Source organism: Bos javanicus, chromosome 29 (genome assembly GCF_032452875.1).
Source record: "Bos javanicus breed banteng chromosome 29, ARS-OSU_banteng_1.0, whole genome shotgun sequence".
Classification (NCBI taxonomy): Eukaryota; Metazoa; Chordata; class Mammalia; order Artiodactyla; family Bovidae; genus Bos; species Bos javanicus.
This window is the reverse complement of record NC_083896.1, coordinates 17545458-17569448: the sequence shown is the minus strand read 5'-3', so window position 1 is coordinate 17569448 and position 23991 is coordinate 17545458. Positions and strand designations below refer to the sequence as shown.

The following is a 23991-nucleotide window of genomic DNA, read 5'->3' as shown; positions in this document are numbered from 1 at the left end:
GCAAAAATGGGAAGCCAGGTCTCCTCACTGGAACCATTTGAACTGAATTCCGTGTCCTGCTAGGAGCACTGACAGTACTGTAGCTGCGATGGAAACCCAGCATTTTTCTCAGGACAGCATGTTGTTTTTTTTTTCCTTCCCTTCTTGATTTCCCTTCCCTCCCGAATGTAAATTTCACTCATAAAATAATTACTGAACACCTCCTAGTTGGCAAACCCCAAGCGTGTACAGAGAGGCATTAATTAGGGTCTCAGGGTAGAGAGCTTGAGCGTAAGGGTGATGGGAGCTGTCACAGGGCTCTGAGTGCCACAGCCACTTGCCTTATGAAACTTACTCACGCCCATCTAATAAGCCAATTTTGGAACCTGCCTCCTTTTGTCAGGCCGTTTTCTTAGCCAGCAAATGCCACCAGCCCAGAAGCCCAAGTCTGAAATTAATGTTGCCACATGCTAGAGATGAAAGCATTACAGACCCCTTTTAGGTTTCCGACCGGCAGATCTCTGGGTTGAGGGAAGAAAAGGATCCTCGATTCCCCAGAATTATAAACACTTTAAGTCAAGCTGCTTGCTCTGACACGTGAGATGTTTATGTTGGATGTATTAATCTGTTGAGAGGGTCGATAAAGCCAACTTAAAATTTGTTTCAGTAATAGCCTGTGTTATAGGCAAGCCTGGGCTGATTTTTTTTTTTTTTAAGTATTAGAGCATTTTGGTTTGGAATCCATTAAGCTGCCCCATGGACCTAAAAGTAGGAAATTCACTGGAGCAATGTGCACTGGCAAAATCTGTCCAAATCTGTATTGAGAAATACCATAATGATAATAATTTTGATACCATAACTTCTTGGGAGCAACAAAGGTTGCAAAGCATTTTCACTTTCAGCATGTACTTAGTCTTTTGATCCCTCTAATAGCCCTAAAATGGGGTAGGTCAGGCATTATTTCTGTCTGGTTGAGACATAGGTCTGGAAGCCAGATTGCTCCTGAAATCACATGGCAAATGTCCAGTAAAAATAAGTATCTGGTATCCTTGCTATGTTCACAACCTGAATTGAACCATTTTTCCTGGACCCATCCTGTATAACTCTTTCCCGTTCATTTTGGGTATTCTCAGGAATCTGACCCCTTTCCTGGTTCATACCTTCATCCCTCAGACTTGACACCTGAGTCTGCTCTTCTGATCTGCCCTCTAATTCCTGTGTGTGTGTGTGTGTGTGTGCGTGTGCGTGCACATGTGTGTGTTAGTCGCTCAGTCGTGTCTGACTCTTTGTGACCACATGGACTGTAGCCCACTAGGCTCCTCTGTCCATGGAGTTCTCCAGGCAAGAACACTGGAGTGGGTTGCCATTCCCTTCTCCAGGGGATCTTCCCAACCCAGGGATCGGACCTGGGTCTCTTGCACTGCAGGCAGATTCTTTACCATCTGAGCCACCAGGGAAGCCCTCCTCTAATTTCTACTAACTTCAATTACAACTTTGGTCTGTTTGTTTGATTAGCTGACTCGCAACTGCTGCCAGGTAAATACCTTACATGCCCAAACAACATCTCTGCAATTACTTAATACTATGGCAACCCACTCCAGTACTCTTGCCTGGAGAATCCCATGGACGCAGGAGCCTGGTGGGCTGCTGTCTATGGGGTCGCACAGAGTCGGACACGACTGAAGCGACTTAGCTACTGCTTGAAATGCTAATACTAATGTTACTTGAAATAATAATAACAACAATTGCTGTCATTTGAGTACTTATGATGAGTCCGATATTGATTTCCATATTTTATCTCACTGAAAATTTGAACCCCAGACTATCCCTATGAAACAGATACAACTTTAGTCCGTAACATACAGATAAGTTACAAAGAATTTAGGTGAACCCAATCAGTGTAGTTGAAAGAACGTGGGCGTATGTTCTGGTTCTGCTCAGTTCTCACTGTGTGATTTTAGACTAGTTACCTACTCTTTCTGTGCCTGGGTTTGATCATCTGTAAAAAACAGGACTGATAATCTCTACCATCTGAGGTTGCTGTGAAGATTAAATGAGAAAGAGCCTGGTACACAGTTGGATCTCAAAAAAAGTGACTTTCACTTTTTTCTTTTAGGGCTTTTATCTTCTGCTTCTGAATACAGCTATGAAGTAGATACTTTGGAATTCCAAATGCAATTTTCTAAAAAGTGATGGTACTAACTTTTCTTTCTTCATAAACCATCAAATATGGCTGTATAATTTCATCAAGGAAGACAGGGAGAGGGGCAGGGGATCCTTGCTGGTAGAGGTGTAGGAAATGCTTTTCAATTTCAGGGCTGGTTGAGAGTAAGGGCTGCAGTGATGTGTAAGCATTTGGTCTTCGATTTGAGGGAGTGACCTTGAGAATGAATCGAGGGCACCGACTTGCTCTGACAAAGAAACCCCTGTATTGGCTAAATAATGTATAAGGGATTTCCATTGGGCAACTGGGGGAAAATTGAATTATTTAATGTATTTCCATTTCGATGAGTTAATCAAGATAATTGCTGTTTTCCTGGATTTTTGTCTTTTTTTTTTGTAATTAACAAGGTGCCCGTATGGAGAAGGGAATTTAGCCAGTGAACTTTGTACAAACTGCTGTGACTTTTTCTTTTTTGGTGCAAATTGTATTCAAAAATCTATGATAGCTCCTTTTGTTTGGGAGCTATCTCTAGGACTGTGAGAAACTGATGCTTGATCAAGGTTGAGAAAAACTTAGGGTTCAAAGATTCAAGTTCATTTGGGATTAACAAACTCCACACGGGGCAGCAGGGCAGAGCTGCAGGAGCGTGAGCTCTGGTATCAGACAGATGTGGGCTGTGACCCCTGTTCTGTGAGGTCTCACTAGACAATAATGAACAAATGAGCCTCTCTGAGCCTCAGTGTCTCCGTTTCTGTTTCTTCCAGAGATGATTCGTGGCCTGAATGCAGTAATACAGTCCCTAGCCCATCAGTGATGGGCAGCTAGGCTAGTTCCTTCCCTGTCTCCCATGTACTTGTCTAATATTTGACAGTCTCAGTTGTGTGGAACACGGCTAAAACCTCAAAAAGAAGCTAAAAAAGGATCTAAGTAGAAATAGATGTTACAAGTCTATTCATTAAAATACCTCATAGAGGAACACCCTGGAGATATAATATACATATTTAATTTTGGTGAGGATTATAATAAGCTGAATGTCTGGTTCTCTGACTACACGTACATTTAAGAACCCCTACCCTGGATGAAGAGAAGGGAAGCGAGCTACTGAAGTCGGCCGAAACGACGATACGATAGCGCCACATGGAGGGAGGAGGTGGTAAAACTAAGGATTAGGCCCAGGAGCAAAGAGCTGTTTAGAATCACTTCAGGCAGGAATGGACGGGTCTATAGCCTCATTTCCCGGGAACTAGCTTCATATCGAGGTAGGAGACAGATGGGCCCCCGGGACAGACACCCGCTATTTGTCGAGTAGAGTAAAATTCAAGCTTTGTTCTCACCCAGACACTCCAAGGACAAAGCTAGTGGCAAAAGCTGAGCTCTGCTAAAGCAAAGCGGTAAGAGGCCCACTCCTGAGGCCGAGGACGACCTCCTGAGCTCTGCTAAAGCAAAGCGGTAAGAGGCCCACTCCTGAGGCCGAGGACGACCTCCTGAACTCTGCTAAAGCAAAGCAGTAAGAGGCCCACTCCTGAGGCCGAGGACGACCTCCTGAACTCTGCTAAAGCAAAGTGGTAAGAGGCCCACTCCTGAGGCCGAGGACGACCTCCTGAGCTCTGCTAAAGCAAAGCGGTAAGAGGCCCACTCCTGAGGCCGAGGACGACCTCCTGAGCTCTGCTAAAGCAAAGCGGTAAGAGGCCCACTCCTGAGGTCAAGGACGACCTCCCTGCCTGCCCACGCGCAGGGAGGCTCCTCGGGGGTCGAAAGGGAGGGGACCCTACCCCGTAAGTGTGGATATGCACCCACAGGCCTCTGTGGTGGGATCCACCTTAGCGAAAAGTTGTGCACGCATCCTGGGGAGGGTCCTAGGACCGACCAGTCAGGGGTGAAGAAAGAAACTAGACAATCGGTCAAAAGTAAACCAAGACTAGGAAGGATGATGCTAGATAAGTGATTTAAATACCTTCTTACTGTGCGCCTCCTCATTCAGGATGCCCACACTCGTCTCCGTATGTGTGTCTCTGAATTACCGCATTCCTCTTCATTACAGAGGATGACCATACCCTTTCTCTCTGGGTGTGTATCTCTGCCCTGCTTCTGAGTCAGATAAACAAACTCTTTTCCTGTGTGCTCTCCCAGACATTATGTTGTGTCTCTAATAATAAACTTTCTGTTTTTATAGGTTTTGCCTCCTTGAAACATTCTTGCTTTCAAACTGCGGCAAGAGTCAGGGCCACTGTACTTCTAGCCTCTAATCCCTGGTTTTCTAGTGACTAGGATTCCTGGTTTTCATCCAGGCTACCCAGGTTCAATCCCAGGGCAGGGAGCTGAGATCTTTCTTCAGGACCTCACACTGCTGTTTCTCTGAGATCAATTTGGCAGCATCAAATGCCTTGTTTCTTATTAACGACCTTGACTCATAAAATAAAGATTTATGACTGTATAATGAGAAGGGAGGCGTCTAATGCACTTCATAAATTCCATCCAAAATGTTAAAAGTGAAAGAAAAAGTTTTGATTCATAAAGATGTGGACGTGTGAAGTGAGTTAGAAAGAGAAAGATAAATACTGTATTCTAACACATATATATGGAATCTAGAAAAATGGTACTGAAGAATTTATTTACAGGGCAACAGTGGAGAAAGACATAGGAACAGACTTATGGACATGGGGAGAGGGTGAGGTGTATGGAAAGGGTAACATGGAAACTTACATTACCATATGTTAAATAGATAGCCAACGGGAATTTGCTGTGTGTCTCAGGAAACTCAAACAGGGGCTCTGTATCAACCTAGAGGGGTGGGATGGGGAGGGAGGTGGGAGGGAGGTTCAAGAGGGAGGGAATATATGTATACCTGTGGCTGATTCATGTTGAGGTTTGACAGAAAACAGCAAAATTCTGTAAAGCAATTATCCTTCAATAAAAAATAAATTAATTTTAAAAAAAGATGTGGACTTGGATCATGTGGACAATTGCTGACACTTAACCAAGTATTTTCTGTCTATGTCACCTCCCTGTAGTGAGTCCATTTTACAGACGTGGAAGCTGAGGCCTAGGGAGATTAAGTCCACAGGGAAAGCTGGATTCAGGCCCAGCTTCTCTGACTTCAAAGCTCATGCCTTTCCTCCTACACCATATTCCTTCCTAGGAGTAATCATCTGGGTTATTAACATGCAGAACATGTAATCGGTCATGGTTTGCATCTCAAGTGAATTAAAATAAAAGACATCCATAAATGAACGCTTCATCAGTTTACCTCTAATTCTACAGTGCGGCCATGAAGCAAAACCACCCAACACTTACTCATAAAACGTTGTCCATCCATTTTCATTGCTCTTGGTGGCTAGCAGGCCAGAGTTGCCGTGGTACGTCATCATGGCCAACTCGTGTCCTTGTGTGGTTACACTCTTGAGTGCGCTGTTGGTGCCCATGGTCACCCAGTACACCTGGCCATCCGGGACCACCAGCCAGAGGGGCATCCCCGTGGAGTCTCTGCGGACGTTGACCATGTTGCCGTTGTTGTCTGTGATGAGCGTGACGTCACCATCCCCGGTGTAGGTGAAGTTGTACAGGTAATCTCCCGTGGGGAGGCTTTGGGTGTACAGATGCTTGCCACTGGTATCAAACAGGTAGAGCTCCTGGTCGATCGGGGAGGACAGCTCATACATGTTCTGGGTGTTGAGGAAAGGCTTGTTCTTCCTGATAAACCGGATTCGGATATTCCCAAGGTCGGCCACATAAAGCTCCCCGTCAGCACACACAGCCAAGGACGATGGGATATTCAGCTTCGCGTCTTTGGCGTAGCCATCATCTCCAGAGAAACAATCACAGTTGGCATCATTTTTACAGTCACAGCCACTGGGGGCCCCAGCAACCAGTGAGATTTCTCCGCTGGTGGTGACCTGCCTGATGCGGTTGATCTTCTTCTCGTCGGTCTCAGCAATATACAGGACCCCATTGTGAGAGACGGCCAAGGCAGTGGCCGACTCCAGGGTCGCGTGCACGGCCACCTTGCTCAGCAGGAAGTGGTCGATGCCGGGCACCTGGCAGTGCATGGGCCTCCCGGCGACGATGCGCACCTGGTGGTTTTCAGAGATCTGCAAGACCACGTTGTTGTCCAGGACGTAGAGGGAGTTGTCCATCGGGTTGACTGCTAAGTCTGTGGGCCACTCCAGGCGAACCTGATGATGGAGACACAGACACTCAGATGCCTGGCGAGGTGCCCACCACCGATCATCCCACACCCTGTAGAGCCCTGGGTCGCTGTAGAGTGGACCAAACGCCAGCACAGGCAGTCCTGCCTGATCAGCAGGCAGCAGCCTGTTATCACCCGCAGATATCAGCCCCTGATCAGACAGAAACTATGCGAGAGCCCCACCGAGACATCTGATGGTCTATGTTAGACTGACAAAACCCAGAGAAGGGGATAACAAACAAACAAACAAAAGGAACAGGTGAGAAGAGAGACTTTCGAGTCAGACACGCCTGGATTCAGATCCCCGTTCCCTCACTTACAGCCTTGGGCAAGTTACTTTGCCTCTCTGAGCCTCAATATCCACATCTGTGAGATAAGTAATGGCAATAGTCCCGAGGGTCTGACCCCCTCAGAAGTTCTCAAAGAATGGCAGCTAATGTTACTGAGGTGGGAGGGGAAGGCAGATGGAGTCTGGAGGCTGAAGGAGAAGTTGTTTAGAGGCTTAAGGAAGATCTTACGTGAATTGTTGCTAAACTCATGGCAGAGGATTTCTCAGTTCATGGAGTAACACATGGCTAGGGGCTGGGGATGTAAAGTGAATGCAACCCTGGCCCCTGTCTGACATAGTTGCAGACCTGTGATTCTCAAATCTGGCTACACAGGAAGGACCCGTGGTGATTTAAGAAAGTATTGACGCTAAAATTCCATCTCTGATCAATTAAGTTAGATCCCTGGGTATGGAGCTCTGGGAAAGGCACAAAAGCATCCTGGATGATCCTAATATGTGCCTGGGAATCAAAACTGGATCTTTCTCCTTCAAGGGTGATCTCTGGCCTGAGAGCGTTGGCATCGCCTGAGAGCTGGTCAGTATAGCAGAATGGTAGGCCCCACCCCAAACCTACTGAATCTGAATTGGCATTTCAACAAAATCCCTCGGAGGCTGCTGCACATGCATATTGAAGTTGGTGATACGATGGTTTCTAGTACCTCAGAGAACAAGTCCACCTGGGAGAGATGAACAACGTCAGCTACGGGAATGGAGGGTTCAGAGGTCCTGCGCCCCAGGTCTGAGCCTCCTCTGAGCCAGGCCAGGATGCCAGCAGGGATCACAGCGGGCTGGCCTGCAGGTGGGCACGCAGGGGACTGCAGCCTGGCAGGTCTAAGGTCAGGATACTCTTTCTTGCCTTGGTGGCCTTGGAGGCTGGGGTGTTAGGTATCTCGCCCTGGGAGGTGCTGGCACTAAGGGAAGCCCTTTGCCAGCTGTGTTCCCCGAGAGATCCAGCCACAATGCATGTAGGCGGACAGCTGCTGCCTGCACTTGCCTTATCCACCCCAATGCTGGGGACTCTTCGCCTTAGGATCCTGAGCCTCCAACAAGTCCTTGACATTCCATCCAACTTGGGGCTTATTTAAATAAATGTTACACATTTGAGTGAGCAATTTCTCTTCCAGAAATTTACACTGTACACCCCTGACTACAGAGGTGCTTATCACAGCCATTTTTAATAACGCTGAAAGGCTGGAACCAACCCAGATGCTCGATGACAGAGACCTGGCCGAAGAAATTATAGTCCATCTCACGCACCCACAGGTTAGAGCACTCTGTGCAGCAGTTAAAGTGACGTCACAGATGGATACTTAACGACACGGGAGGATGTTTGCTATGTATTAAGTAGAAAGAACAGTTTGAAGATCTGTAATCACAGTGTGATCCCAACTGGGGGAACCAGACAACAATAAAGTAGATAGATGATGGACAGAAGCGGGGTTAAAAGCTTGAGGGTTATATACGGAAATGTTAACCGGTATTGGGAGGAGAGGGAATTTTAACTTTCTTCTTTGTCACTTAAAATTTTTTATATTTCCTGCAATGTGCAAGTGGGAGTTGACTATAGTGAAAAGAAACCCCAGAAGACAATACACCTCTGAGACGTGGCCACCTCCTCTGGCCCTTGAGCTCAGGGCCCTTCTCAGCACGGAGCAGGCCCTGCCAGCTGCACTGCTCCGAGGGTCTGCTTGCTCCCTCGTCCCCGGCCTGGGCCCCCTCTGCCCCACAGCACAGGGGGCGCCAGGCAACGCCAGCACCAGCGGCTGGGCTGCCTCCCTTCACACTTCCCAGCACTCCCCGGAGCACAGCATCACAGCTGCCTTCGGCTGCATCAAGAACACAGTTTACTCTCAAGTGACAGGGGAATTTTCAATTTCCTAAAGCCCATTTCTTGTCAACACTGGCTGCTAAATATTTTATGCCCTCTGGCCCTGTGGTGCCTTGGGGACATGCTTGCCGAGACCTTTCTGCCTGTCATTATGATGAAAAGACGGCTCCTTGATGGGTGGGGGAACCTGGGAGGGAGAGGGAGAGGAAGCGGGGAGGAGGGAAGGACAAGCCTCTCCTACTCTCTCCTGCGTGCACACGTGCACATAGCCACCCAGGAAAGAAGGCGAAAGAAGTGCGCTTGGAGTCATGGTGCGTGTGTGATGGTTCTGGACCAAGTACCTATGCTGCTCTGATTTTACCTCCCTGTTAGCGATGACCCTGTGGAGGCTTCATTTCCCATCACCAGAACGGAGGGACATTACAGTTTCTGAGGTCCCTCCCCTCCAGCTCGCACTTCTGTCATCCTGAGATGGAATCAAGCTCCCTCCCCCTCCCCCAGAGCATGCTGTGCCTTTATTAAAGCTCCCTGACTTGACTGCCTCATTGCAGAGTCATTTGCAAAAACGGATCATGGAATGGATGCACGAATGACTGACTGGTGAATGGCATAGAGAGAGGGAGGGATTGGGGGTCTGGATACTTTACTTCTTAGTTTAGTCCACCAGTGACCACAGGTGTGACCTTCCTCAAGTTACACAAGTGCTTTGAATTTCTTTCCTCATATGTAGATGGTGCTAATAAATCTTATATGAGTAGTCGTGAGGATCAAACGAGACGATGCACAAGGAAATTCTTTGTAAATTACAAAGAGAATGAATACTTACAGCCCATTATTAGCTGCCAGACACTGTGTGGGGCTCTTATGTAATATTTATTACCCCCTTCTACATACGGGAAAGAAGTTCAAAATGCTTTACATGATATCATGAAAAAAAATTTCCTTTCTGCACCCCTGAGGGAACCTAGCACAGAGCTCTGCATTTATAATCACATTTTCCTTCACCAAGTCTGTTTCCCCATCTATAAAATGGGGTATGCAATACCTACCTTGAGGGATTATTGTTGTTGTTCAGTCGCTAAGTGGTGTCCGACTCTTTGTGACTCCACGTGGGATTACGGTGACAATTAAACAAGAAAAGTTGTCATATCCATCTCTGTGTCCCCATTTGTAAGAGTGCCTGCACACAGTACGTTCTCAGGAAATCATTTTGGACTATGGACAGGGTGATGATACTCAGTGTCTGTGGTGGCTGCAGGCTGCAAAGTTGAGAACTCATGCCTGATTCTGAATGGATGCTCCGGACAGATGGCAGCACCTCCCATTACGTCTCTACTCTCTGCCTCCCTCTGTTTTCTCCTCCCACCTGGTCTTCAATCCAAGAGAGCTCCCTGGTTCTCCTCCTTGCATTCTTATTTTTAAACTTCTGCTCAATCACTTTGATTTATTTTAAAATTCATTAAAGTACATGAAAAGTTTTCTAATTTATGGCTTTTTTTCCCCCCAAAATTTAAAGTTAATGCCATTTGCCTAATTTTCTTTCACCCATGAAAGGTTTTCTTCACATTTCTAACAAGAATTTGTTCATTCCATTAGTTTTCTTTTTTTTTTTTTTGTACATGTGTTCCCCATCCTGAATCCCCCTCCCACCTCCCTCGCCATATCATCCGTCTGTGTCATCCCAGTGCACCAGCCCTGAGCATCCTGTATCATGCATTGAACCTGGACTGGTGATTCATTTCACATATGATATTATACATGTTTCAATGCCATTCTCCCAAATCATCCCACCCTCGCCCTCACCCACAGAGTCCCATGCCAGTCAGAATGGCTGCTATCCAAAAGTCTACAAGCAATATATGCTGGAGAGGGTGTGAAGAAAAGGGAACCCTCTTACACTGTTGGTGGGAATGCAAACTAGTACAGCCACTATGGAGAACAGTGTGGAGTTTCCTTAAAAAACTGGAAATAGAACTGCCTTATGACCCAGCAATCCCACTGCTGGGCATACACACCACGGAAACCAGAATTGAAAGAGACACGTGTACCCCAATGTTCATCGCAGCACTGTTTACAATAGCCAGGACATGGAAGCAACCTAGATGTCCATCAGCAGGCGAATGGAGAAGAAAGCTGTGCTACATATACACAATAGAGTATTACTCAGCCATTAAAAAGAATACATTTGAATCAGTTCTAATGAGGTGGATGAAACTGGAGCCTATTATACAGACTGAAGTAAGCCAGAAAGAAAAACACCAATACAGTATACTAATGCATATATATGGAATTTAGAAAGATGGTAATGATAATCCCTTTGCATTCTTACCTCTGAGCGGTTTCTCATTTCTCTGCCTCACCTCCCTGCTCCACACAGCACAGTAAAGCAGCTGCGTGTTTGTGATAGAGGAAGCTCTGAGGATGAAAGCCAGGCCCCTTCCCATATGCATGTATAAGAGTTTATGGCTATGTCAGAGAGTGTGGTAAAAAGAATCCTGTGCTTCAATTCGGATGAGGGCGGTGAGGACCAGGGACATGGAGATTTCAGTCCAGGATTTCTGAATTTAAGCGTGGATTTTTTTTCCCCCTCCACAATATGCCAGTTGTCTTCCAAGACTTTGATCTGGCTGCTTGGCAGCACCTCCAGCTAAAGCTACACAATTTTCCAACGTGTGGATTGAAATTTTTCGGCACCCTGTGCTGGCTGGTGGAGGGCCCATTTGGAGAACTGAAGAGACTTGGACGTAACATCCTCAGGCTGTGGCTGCTTCCTGACGGGGTAAATCAAGCTTGCTCACAGACTGGAGAGGGAAACCCTCGAGCCAGCAAGGGGAAGCCTGCCAAATTGGAAAGACGGGTGGCAGAGAACAAATTCCCACTTGGGAGCATAACAATCAGTAGCTGGTGCAGAGGGAAACCACACCAGCACCGGACAGGGAAGCACGCAGCTGCGGGACGGCCGGCAGCAGCCCTGAGGTCCGGGTGAGGGGCTCGGCGACACGCTGGGAGCAGGGGCGGGCATGAGCCGGGGAGCCTCCCAGCCTCCGTCACCTGTTGAACCCAGGCAGCAGGTTGGCAGTGAGTGGCAAAGGGCCTGTATGCAGGCTCCCCTAGAAGTGAGGGTGTTTAAAAAGCCAAGTGTGCCCACTGCTAACACCAAATCCAAATTTAATGTGATTTGAACCTCCTTGTATCTCTGGCTTTGCTAATCTTGACAAGATGGATATTCACTGATTCAGCGCCAGCCAGGTTCTACTAAAGGATTGAGCAATAAAGGACACATCCCTTCTCAAGTCACTGTAGGACAAACTAGGGACACGCAGAACAGCAGCCAGAACCTTGTGTCTCTCTTGGGTCTACATGGGGCTCCTGGAGCCCACTCACTGAGGTTCAAACCCTGGTGTGGTAAGGTAAGTCCTTTCCTTATTGGCTGCAAAACACACTCCAGCTCCAACTCCTGCTTCTTCCTTCTACGAACCCTGTCCTCAGTGCTCAATCTTCCAATGTTCCTTGAATGTTTCTGGCCCACTAACACCTTTGTGCCATTGCACACGCAGTTTCCATTGTGTGAAATGTCTCCTTTCTTCCTGCCACCCAACAAACTCCTATTCAGCCTTCACAAGCTAGCAAAGTCACCTCCTCTGTGAAAGCGGGACTAGAATTTCTGTTTAGTGAGCCCTTCCGGAGCGCCGAGTGGTGCTCGGAGCTCTTGCATACATTGTTTCCATATTCTCAAGGCAATCCTGCCAGGACAACATCAATTACTCCTATTTTAGAGACATGAAAAGCGAGGCTCAGAGGACCTCAGCAACTTGTCTAAAGTTATACAGCTGGTGAGTGGCAAAGATGGGATTCAATCAATCCACTAATGAATTAATCAACAAACGAGTATTGGGTGTGCTCCTGTGTACCAGGCACCCTGGTTACAGCAGAGGAAAAGATGGACAGAATTCCTGTCCTCACGTAGCTTACAGCCTAGAGGGAGAACAGGCAATGTTCAAGTATCTGTGAGTTCATGAGGTTACGGATTTAAATTTACACTGTATGAGGCTCTCCTGCCTTCGAGGGCTGCATGGGGCAGATTTCTTCAGCCCTCCGGGTCTTCCTGTGTCACCCACTTGTCACCTCTGATGGTGACCATCCAGAGCCCCACACTGTGCTGGACTCACCTATGCGTCCTTAATGCTCTTAAGAGGCCCTGCACCAAGAGTGTTCTCACAAGCCTTGTGCAACACAAAGACGAACAGCCAGCAGGCAAGCCAGGTGCCCACGAGAGGACAAGCATGCTGACCCAGGGCCCCAGCAGACAAAACCTCCTTACCTGAGAGATATCCATCACAGAGTCACAGCTCAGGGGCCGGGCCGAACTGAGATCGTTGGAGCCCAGCAGGGTGGAGATGACCCCGTTCTGATCAATGCGTCTGATCATGGTGCCGTCCACGAAATAGATCAGCCCCGACTTGTCCACTGTGATGCCTGGGGTGGAGAAGCCCAAACAGGACATCCAGCCTTAGAGGTGGTTAACAACCCGCGTACTCAGGGAAACGTGCAGGGTGATGGGCACATCTCCTCTATGATTTGATTAGATCTTCCCTACGACATTCATCCCCTCTCTGAAGACAGCTGCCCAAGGGCTTGTACAAAGGGGATCAAGCACAGGCCTCTGGTTGTTCTACCTTGCTGCCTCTGGAGATATTTACCTATCATCTCAGTCATCCACAAAACCTGGACTCATAACTGCCGGGAGTTAAGCACTAGAGGTAGTGGCAAGGAGGAACATTTTCAATGTCAAATGATGGACTATGTAAATTAACCTACTTCTGAAGACCTGAAATTATAATCATCAAATCCCTTTGATTGCAGTAATTTTTCTTTTCTTCCAGGACAATCATCCCTCACGCTTTTCTAGTCTATTACTATTTGATGTTATTCTATTCTAATTTTTAATTTCTTTGGCCACACCATGCAATTTGCAGGATGTTAGTTCTCTGACCAGAGATTGAACCAGGCTCCCTGCAGTGGAAGTGTGGAGTCCTAACCACTGGACCGCCAGGGAGTTCTCTATTACTATTTTAGTTTCGTTGGTTATTTTCGAATTATAGAGCCTAAAAAAGAATCCTTTGGATTCGTGTAGGGAATATTGGTGAATTTAAAGTCTAACAAAGGCACAATGAAAGGCACAATGAATTATCCAACGTTCCTTTCCTCCAGTTGCTAGACTATCCCGCCTGCTGACTTTCTCCAGGGCCACCTGTGTGACCTCAGGCAAGTCACTGGATGTCCTTGCATTTGTTTTCTTAGCTGTGAAATGAAAAGACTGTTCCAGATCTGTATTTCTCACGTTTGGATGTGTATGACAATCACCCGGGAGCTGGCTAAAAGGCATCATCCCCCCAGGCACCTGGTTCACTAAATCTCAAGTGCAGCCTGAACATCTGCCTGTATTTTTGACCAGTGCCCTGGGTGATAATGACGTAAAAAGATATAAATCAAAGTTTGAGAACCACCCTGGTAAGGGAGGACTTCTTAACCAGTGATATGGATAAGAATCGCCTGAAGAATCTTTAAATACATGTATTTATACACACCCCTCTGCTTGGTCTCACTCCCAGAAACACCATTAATCAGTCACAGGTTGGCTGGGACTAGGACCAAGGCTCAGGGGTGATACTGACACTCCAGGTCTAGAATCACAGGAGTCAGACATACCCTATAGAAGTGTGAACCGCTGAGGGGTCCTGGGGCCGAGAGACAGACAGGGTGTGCCCCTGAGGAATACGCGGTCTAGCTGAGGGAGCACAGGAATCACTTTGGACCCAGGGAGTGACAGAAGCCACAGCGGTTCATGGGGAAATAAAGGAGATTCTGGTCAGTTTCATCTTGTTTTTTCTGGGGCAGGAACTGAAAGAAGGGGTCAGGAAAAACTTCACAGAGGTGGAGATGTTTAAAGTTAAAAAGCCTCCCAGTTATATAACCTTGGGGTAGTCACTTCACTTCCAGGATAAACCACTTCCAGGATAAACTTCACTTCACTTCATGGATGAAATGTGGGTAATAACATCTAACCTGTAATAGTTAGCCCTTGATTATTGGAACGATTTAGAATTATGAGAACACGAAACCCACCCTGGGCTTGCTCTCAAGGGCCCACAGGTCTATGACTGGTCAGGAGGGTGGGGTTAAGACAGCCAAGGGCCTCTGCGTGGTGAACACCCACGGGAGCTGGGCTTCCTCCTGCCCGCTGCCTTAGGCTGTTCAGGGCTGAACACTGATTTCACGTGGAGGACTGGAGGCCTTAAAGCGGGGGCCGTCCTCCTTCTGTCCCTGCTTAGAATATAAACTAATTTCATTCTTCAAGCCCAGGAGCTTAAGACAGGCGCTTTCTTGTCTGAGTGGCTGCTCTTGGTCTTTCTCCTCCATCTGCTGTAGGACTGATGAATGCTCCGGGAACAACTGGGTTTCTTGTTTACAAAGTTGGCTGCACAGGCTAATAGAAGGGACGTGCGCCCTGATTAATGACTTCATTTTTTTCTCCTTTTGTTGTGCTAAATAGATGGACATCTTTTCTCCTCCCTGTTGCACAGTGTCTGCACATCCTGGCACCCTTGTCATTTCTATCTGGGTTAATTACAAGCTTTGGGGCAATTTCCCTGTCACTACATCTGTGTGTGTGTGTGTGTGTGAGAGAGAGAGAGAGAGAGAGAGAGAGAGAGTGTGTGGAGGGTGGAGAACACACGTGTGCAGAGCAAATGAGAAAAGATCTTGAGAGAATAAAAATTCTCAGGAAAAAACTGTTTTAATTTTAAGAGAATAGAACCTTGCCACCAAAAAGGCTCTCACGGACCATTTAGCCCAATCTGCACGTTTACGAAAGGAAAACAGGCCCACAAGGGGAGGTCCCAGAGCCGGGGGTTGCAGAGCGAAATCATAATGCAGGCTCCCTGAGTGCAAGCGTAGTGTTCTTTCCACTCCAGGCTACTCTCTCAGTATTAGGATATTGTAATTCAGAAGGAGATTAACCACAAGTGTCACAAACTTTACCCCATGGAGTTACTACCTGATCACTTCAGGTATGTGGTAGAGACATACAAGTAATGATACACGATAGTCTGTACATACAATAAAACAGGAATAGGAATTACCATTTATGAGATGTTTATCATGTGCCTGGTACCACTGTCCTAAGCAAGTATTTACATTCCTGATAACAGTTAATCTGGATGACAACTGTACAGTGTATTTCTATTTAGAGGAGGAAAATGGGGCTCAGAGAGGTTAAACAACTCACACAAAGTCACACAGCTATTAGGCGGCAATGGCATAATGCTGGCGGTTTAGTCACTAAGTTGTGTGAGGGGTCACTCTTTGTGACCATGGACTGTAGCCCTCCAGGCTCCTCTGTCCATGGGATTTCCCAGGCAAGAGTACTGGAGTGGGTTGCCATTTCCTTCTCCAGGGGATTTTCCCAACCCAGGAATCAAACCTGCATCTCCTGAGTTGCAGGCAGATTCTTTACAGCTGAGCCCCCAGGGATTCCCATTAGGTAGCACTGTCTGAATGTAAATACAGGACTGCCTGACTTCACAAGTCTACAGCTTACATTTGAAACCAAGCCCTGAAATCTGGCACTACTTAAGAAAATATCGCTCATGACATTTTTATAGGCCATCATATGAAACATATTAATTTTGACTCTCAGCACAATTCTAGGAGGTAGACACAGAAGATATTGTTACTCCTATTTTATTGACGAGGGCCCTGTGGCTTAGACACCATAGGTCATTGGCTTTAGGGCCTGCAGCACGGTGAACACGTGCCGATGGATGTCTGCTGAAAACGATGGCTTCTCCTCCAAAAAGCCTTCCCGGTCTCCTGGGCACAGGGGCCTCCTTGGCTCTGGACTCTCAATGCACAGTTCTTTCTCCTTGCACCGCAGGGAGCACTTCTCCCCCTCTCCCATCTCCATGATTCACATTCAAGTCTTATTTTTATGCGAAAATGAACTTATCTATGTACACACAGTACACTGTATACTCAGCAAATACTTGCTGAATAAGTGAATGGAAAGTAAGTGTGGGTGTGAAGAGGTCCAGTTTTTTGAAGGACTCAAAATTGAAGCTTAAGAGTTAACCCATCCTATAGGACATGAACATGTGCAAAGATGATATACTGCCACTTTTTTTTTTTAATCAAACAATGACATGAAAGGCAGCATATATATCCAACAGGAGGGGACTGATAAATAACAAGATATCCATTTGGTGGAATACTATATAGCCATTAAAAGCAAATTCATAGAAGACTCTTTAGTGACATGGAGAAATATTTGTGATATATCACTTAGGAAAAAAAAAAGTAGGTTACTAAAACAACTTGTTTAATGTGACTTAATTTTGTTGGTTTCTGGTGAGCATTAGAAAAAAGGCTAGGGAGAAAGACAGGAAATATTAACTGGGAATATTTCTGGCAGGTGGAATTATGACAGCTTAAACTTTCCTCAGTAGAGTTCTTAGCATTTTCCAACTTTTTTGCAATGATAAACAGGTTCACCTTTTGGAAATGGAACTACCCCTATGAATGTTACTGAGAGAGTTTTGAAAGCCAAGCCTTACCCCTAGGGTTGGTAAGTGTGGCTTCCGTGGCTTTTCCACCATCCCCACAGCGAGTGTCATCGAAGGGGAGGCACTGGTCACCTGTCCCCGCCACCACCTCAGAGTTCTTGACGAGGTCCTTCACCACCACCGTGGACTTGATCTTGAAGACCCGCCGGCTGGTGGTGTCCGAGAGGAAGACGGCCCCACTCATGGGGTCTGTGGTCAGGTAGTATTTGTGTGCTGGGCTGTGGCTGGAAAACAAGGACACGCCAGTTGGTGAGCACTTTCTTCTTTCCTGACAGGCAGCCAGAGATACAGAACTTGAGATTAAGCCAAAAAGGGGACAATGTCCCTCTTTGGGGTGATGGTTCCCCAATTTTTCTGACCTCTGTGGTTGGCCTTTGCTTCTCACCCAACTATGAATGCAAGAGGTTCTTGTTGATGACTGTCATGCCCAGCCAACAGTGCGATGCCTGTTTTCTTTAAAAAGATTATCCGTTGAGGCTGACCAGAGGTGGTCTGTAAATCCAGACCAGAGACACGAAAGGATCTGACTTTAAAAAACATTTCAAAACTAAACAAAACAACACACAAGCTCTTCCCCCATGCAGCTTTTACAGCAGCTCCACCCCCTTCTTGGGACTGACTGCTAAGGTCCCAGCCACACTGGACCGCAGCCAGTGTCAACGGCGTCTTCTTTTGACACTCATATTACACTTATCAGGGGCCCCGTAGTCTCCTTCCTGCAGCCAGACCCAAATGAGCCACATGATTAGTCTGTGATTGGCAGCAACAGCCAAGGAAGAAGAAACAAAGAGGGGAGCTGTGCTGGTGATGGCTCTGTTTCTGCAAAACAGCTGCAAAGAGCAGGATGCACTAACGGAGGAGAGTGAACTAGACAGGGATGGTACAGAGAGATGACGGCGACGAGGCCGAATCTCCAGGCACAGGGCAGGAAAAGTCGCACAGGCTTTGGGTTCAGATCAGTCTGGGTTCCATGTCTAGCTCTGCCATTTTGTGGTTCTGAAACCTGGGCAACTGACCTGGTCTCCTGAGCCTCACGTTTTCTTCATCTGCAAAATGGGCGTGTGAACCTTGCTGGTATATTGGGAACATTATATAAAATGTTACATAAATTATATGATAAATACTCAGCATAGTGCATGGCACACAGTGCTGTGTGTGCTGTGCATAGTCGCTCAGCCGTGTCTGACTCTTTGTGACCCCATGGACTGTAGCCCGCCAGGCTCCTCTGTCCAAGGGGATTCTCCAGGCAGAATACTGGAGTGGGTTGCCACGCCCTCCTCCAGGGGCTCTTCCCAACCCAGGGATCGAACTCAGGTCTCCAGCATTGCAGGCAGATTCTTTACTGTCTGAGCCACCAGGGAAGCCCACAGTAGGCACTTGGTAATCATAATTATTATTTTAATTACTAGTCATTATGTCTGTTTTTGCCTTTGGAGAGGACTACAGAGTAGGTATCTCTTATTAAGCCTGAATTTTGCTATCATGTAGTAATGATTTACAATTTCTTCCCAGTCTAGGGCATTCCCTCACCACTTGTCATCAGCCATCCTGACAACTTGTCCCTCAAACATGTCTTCACACCTCTTTGCATCTGCGGTTCCTGCTCTGGGGACCATCCTGTACCCTCCCGTTCTCAGCCTCAGTTTCAGTTCAGTTGCTCAGTCGTGTCCGACTCTTTGCGACCCCATGAATCGCAGCACGCCAGGCCTCCCTGTCCATCACCATCTCCCAGAGTTCACTCAGACTCATGTCCATCGAGTCGGTGATGCCATCCAGCCATCTCATCCTCTGTCGTCCCCTTCTCCTCCTGCCCCCAATCCCTCCCAGCATCAGAGTCTTTTCCAATGAGTCAACCCTTCACATGAGGTAGCCAAAGTACTGGAGTTTCAGCTTTAGCATCATTCCTTCCAAAGAAATCCCAGGGCTGATCTCCTTCAGAATGGACTGGTTGGATCTCCTTGCAGTCCAAGGGACTCTCAAGAGTCTTCTCCAACACCACAGTTCAAAAGCATCAATTCTTCGGTGCTCAGCCTTCTTCACAGTCCAACTCGCTATTCACTCTTCAGGTGTCAGCTCAAATGGCACCTTTTCTGTCAAACCTCCTCCAGCTTTTCTTCCCTATGCACTGAGATTCTTATCTTATCATATCTGGGTTACAGGACACTGAACATAATGCTCTGGCTATTTACTTATGTGTCTGTCTCCCAGAGTCTTCCCTGGGGGCTCAGGTGGTAAAGAATCAGCCTGAAACTCTTTGTGTTGCAGAGAGTCCAGCATAACTGAGCAGATAACACGTTCACTTTCCACTGTCTCCCCAATCCTGTCCCCAATAACTACTTGATGGGAAGAGATGGGATTTTATTCTTTTCTGTGTTTCCAATGTTCAGCTTGATGCTTTTCTAGCCCACAGCAGGCATTAAGTGCATGAGATCTCCATTTTTAGTTTACTTAAACAGTATTTTCAATCAAATTACTTAGCTTTCTTGTAACTTCTGTCTTAGGAGTGGTGGTAACAGGAGAGATGTCCTATTTAGCTAGACATGTCCCCTGTGACCTGCCCTATAACATGTGACAGATTTAATTTTCCCAGATGACACTGATTCTGGCTAAATAAAATGCAGTGACCTTAGATCCTACTCTGCAATGCTGGGGCAGCCTTGAGCTTTCTGATTCTTGATGACAGCTGGAGGTCAATTTTTCATTTCTTTTCGTATCATCCATGATAAGCAGGTGCTATTCACCAAGGCAGAAACTGGGTCCTTGAGGAATATGGTGGGGTCCCTGTCCACTGAGAGTAGGCCCCCCATCCCAAGATTTTGGCTTATGTCTTTCTGCATCAACCCAGAGAAGTGCCACTTAGGTGACGTTTCTCAGATTGGTGAATTCCAGATGAGGGTGGCATTTGGCAGACTGTCCAGTGGCCCCCCCTTTTGTGCCCCAGAACAAATTTGAGGTTGGGGTTTCGTCAGCTAACCATAAGGGAAAGAGCACTAGTTTTGAACTGAGAGAATGTGGGTTCTAGTTTGCACAAGCCACCTAAATGTTTCAAGCAGTAGGTTCCTCAGCCTCAGATGATGGCGTCCCTGCCCTGCTCTGCTCACAGGCTTATCATCAGGATCAAATGAAATGATCCAGCTCAACGGCCCTTTCCAGTTGGCAGAGCTCTTGGACAGTCTTCCGCTCACTTCTTCCTCGGGCCACCTGCACTGGGAGCGGTACCCTGACCTCTCCCAGGAGATGCGTCCTTAGTCCTGGGGGCAGAGCTGTAGATGCACGGGCTGCTGGTATGGAAGCATCGGCTGCCACCTCCGGGCGCCAGTTTGTCCCAGACATGGTGCCAGCCTTTTATATGCACAACCTCCTTTTCATCACAAATGCCATAGAAGGCATTATTAAAACACAACAACGGCTTTAGAAACCTGAGATGAGAGATGTTTAGAAAGCTGAAACTTGAGCAGGGCCGGAAAGTGCTAGGTGGCAGGATGGTATTTATCTCTGATCTGCTGGACGCCAGAGTCTGTGTTCGCTCTACTTCCCTGGGCTGCTCCTCAGGGCCTAGAAAGCTCCTCTGCCTTTCTCGCCCAGGGCGCCTGCTCATCTCTTAGGACTTAGCTCCAACATCACCTCATCTGGAACACCTACCTCTACTGGATTCTGGGGTCCCTGCTTTCCCCTCCTTCTTCTGTTGTGTCTCCACCAGACTCTCAGCACATTATACTTTCAGTACGTCCAGCACCTTAAGACCCTTTTCTGCTTGGCTGTCTGATTCCTCAAGGACATCTTGGACTCTTTAGGGGCAGGGCCAGGCTTCAAGTTCCTGGTGCTTAGCCCTGAGCTGGTACAGAGTCAGCGTTCCAGAAAGGCCTGCTGACTTTATGAATCGGTGAGTAAATGCCTATCGGCTTCTCTGGGATTGCAGACAGGAAACACCCACTGCTAAGGATCGTAGGGTGATGGTTCTCAACACGGCTGCACATCAGATTCACCTGGAAAACTTTTCTGTTTTTTGAAAACCCTCACCCATCACATCTGAAGGGCCTGGGTATCTGTCCCTTGAAGATCACTTGGTTGCTCCTGAGGCCCAGCTGGCTTTGGAAACCATGCCTTTAGAGCAGAGCTTTTCAAACTTTGACGTGCTCATGAATCATGTTAAAATGAAGATTTCAGCTTCGCAGTTCTAGGTGTGGTCCGAGAGTCTGTGCTTCTAACGAGTCCTCAGAGGATGCTGATGTTGCTTATCTGTACTCGGAGGAGTGGGGCCTTCCTTAGAATACTTTGCAAACCATAGATGTGAGAGATGGGAGATGGCCTCCCGCTGAGACCGCAGGCCCGGTGCTGTGGACAGGGACCCTGTCTGATCTGGTTCTGATCAGCAGGATCCTGGGCAGGGCTGGGCACAGAGTGGGCTCACAGTTCCACTGCCGGAGTCTGCACAGGAGTTCCTGAGGACCTGCATTCTTTTCCACTTCCTTAAACACAACCCCGGTGCCTCTGGAAATTATGCAAAATCTTAGGGACTATAAGGTATTAATCCTGAAGTAAATGAGCTGCAGTGGGCCTCACTCTGACCTCCATCTGGACAATGTGGGGAATTTCCTAGTAGGAGCTGTGAGCCCAGGAGTCTGTTGGCACCAAAAGCAACCTATTGCCTGTTCTGAGTGGGGATTTTCCCTCTCCTTCAGAATAAGACCTGCCTTGTGCAAAGGGGTGTCCTTTGACCACAACAGGTAGCAGCCTTGGCAGACCTTGATCCGCTGGTTCTTGGAACTAGTAGAAAGAGCTTGAGCACTGGAACCACACAGACAGGGGTTCCAATACCAGCTCCGTCACCCACGTGATAGGTGACCTTGGGCAAATGATTACTCTGAGCCTCAATTATTTGTCATCTGAGAAACAGGGATAATCATAGCTGCTTCGAGGACAAAACTGTATGAAGGATGTAAACCTTTGAGGATAGTGCCCGCTCCATCAAAAAATAAAAAAGTCCAATTAATGGCAGCTGGTCACCTTGAGAAACCTCCAGAACATTTATGTTACTGCACAATGAAAAACACCAGTATGTCATACTTAATACTGTCTGTCTAACCTGTTTTCTGAGGCAACTAAGGGCTCTCTTCGAGTTAACATAGAACGTGTAGCTGGGTTTGACGGAGATTTGAGTTCAGATGTACTTCTGAACAAGACTTCAAACATTCCTCCATGACCCTAGAGGAGAGATCTGGGAGGAGGTGAGGACCCTTAGTCCCTCAAGAAAGGCAGGGAAGAAGATGCCCAAGGGACTGGGGGTCTCTGTGCTGAGCATGCCCAGCGTGGTGGGCTGAATTAAGGTTGGAAAGGCAAAAGAGAGAGACACACACACAGGCTGAGTCCTAGCCTGAGCCTCTAGCTCCTCAGAGCAGCAGAACAGTAAATGCTAATGGACTAAGAAGACGGAGTTTTAGAATTTCTTTATTCCATTTCTGGCATTTACTGATGGGAACACTAAAGCTCTGAGGGAGGGAGGGATTTGCCAATATCCAGGTGCCAGTTAAAATCAGAGCTGGAGCCCAGGTCTTCTCCCGCCTGACTGTCCTTAGAAAACTGGAAGGCAGAAAGAAATTCCATTTTTCCCTTCTACTTTGGTTCACTTTCAAAACAGGTTTTAGCACCTGAGAAAACAATGAATTGAGAGAGGGCAGGAAGCCAGCTCTGAAATCATACCATGGGTACATCAAAAGATCACTGAACAGCACAAACAGGAGGTACCAAAATCAAGACTCTCAATTTACAGATGATGCCACTGGAAACCAGAAAAGCTGTGTGACCAGCCCAAGGCCACACGAACATGAAGCAAAGCTGGAAGAGCACCCTGGCTTCTGACTCTTGCCAGCTAGGTCCCCCCGTCTCCTAGCTGCGACCCAGGCAGTCACCACCACTGACTGGAGGTGTTAATGGGAAGTGCTAGGTTTCCATCCAAGATCTTCATATGAAAGGTACTGTGTTTGCTAAAAAACCAAACTTGAGGGCACAGGTCAGTTCATAGTTCAGTAACATCCATACCAAGCTTTTTGGATATCTCTCTTCTATTTCAGTGTCAGGAAAAATACTCCTCCTCTGAGAAGGGGACATATTTTCCCATTTCTGGTAACGTAAACCCTGAAAACAATTATGCTTCTCTGTTTAATCTGACTGCTAGGAAGCTCAGAGTCTGATCTGATGTGTAATCACATGTATTTGTTTTCTCCTTTTTTCTTTTGTTCCCAAATTCTATTTAATTTACTTTAATACATGTGTCTTTGGTTGCAAGAACACTGAATTCCTTTTCAGGATAGACAGCGACATAATCATCATCATCTAATTGTTATGATGATGATATAATAATAGTAATAATAACAATAATAAAAATAATAACTCATTAGAGTGCCTGGCACAATGCTAGATACCTTATAAATATCCTCTGTATCCCTTATAACAATCTCCAAGGGAGATTTTATTATCTTCAAATTAGAAACTAATGCTCAGATAGATTTAAACAGTTTTCCAAGGCCACACAATTGAGAGCTTCGGTTTTCTCATCTGTAAATTGGATGTATCATGAAGAACTACTTCAAAGGCGGTCTGGGGGTGCATTGCTATAATCTATGTAAAACGCTTAACCTGCTTTCTACTACACATTAAGTGCCCTCTATATACTACTATTATTATCTTAAAAGAATACATATGATTTCCATGTTATTACTATAATTATACAGACATGGACATAATCGCTGTTGGATTGGGATCTGTCTGACTCTCTACTGAACTTATCTCCAGTAAGTGCCCACCCACGTGCCAGTCTGATCTGCACCCACACAGGTAACCGAGAGCCACGTGGGTAGCAGTGCAAGCCACCCTCCATGTGCCATG

The 23991-nt window shown here is 46.9% G+C and overlaps 1 protein-coding gene across 8 annotated transcripts in view; it reads right to left on the bottom strand.

Moving 5' to 3' along the window:
- Positions 1–23991, bottom strand: part of TENM4 (teneurin transmembrane protein 4) — an 854243-nt gene that overhangs the window by 41086 nt on the left and 789166 nt on the right. For all 8 annotated transcript variants that reach the window (XM_061407667.1, XM_061407664.1, XM_061407669.1 and 5 more), the window contains 3 exons: positions 17098–17330; positions 12807–12961; positions 5438–6315 (listed from right to left, as the gene is read on the bottom strand). In XM_061407667.1, coding sequence (XP_061263651.1) covers positions 5438–6315; positions 12807–12961; positions 17098–17330 — 1266 coding nt within the window. The remainder of the gene's footprint in view (positions 1–5437; positions 6316–12806; positions 12962–17097; positions 17331–23991) is intronic.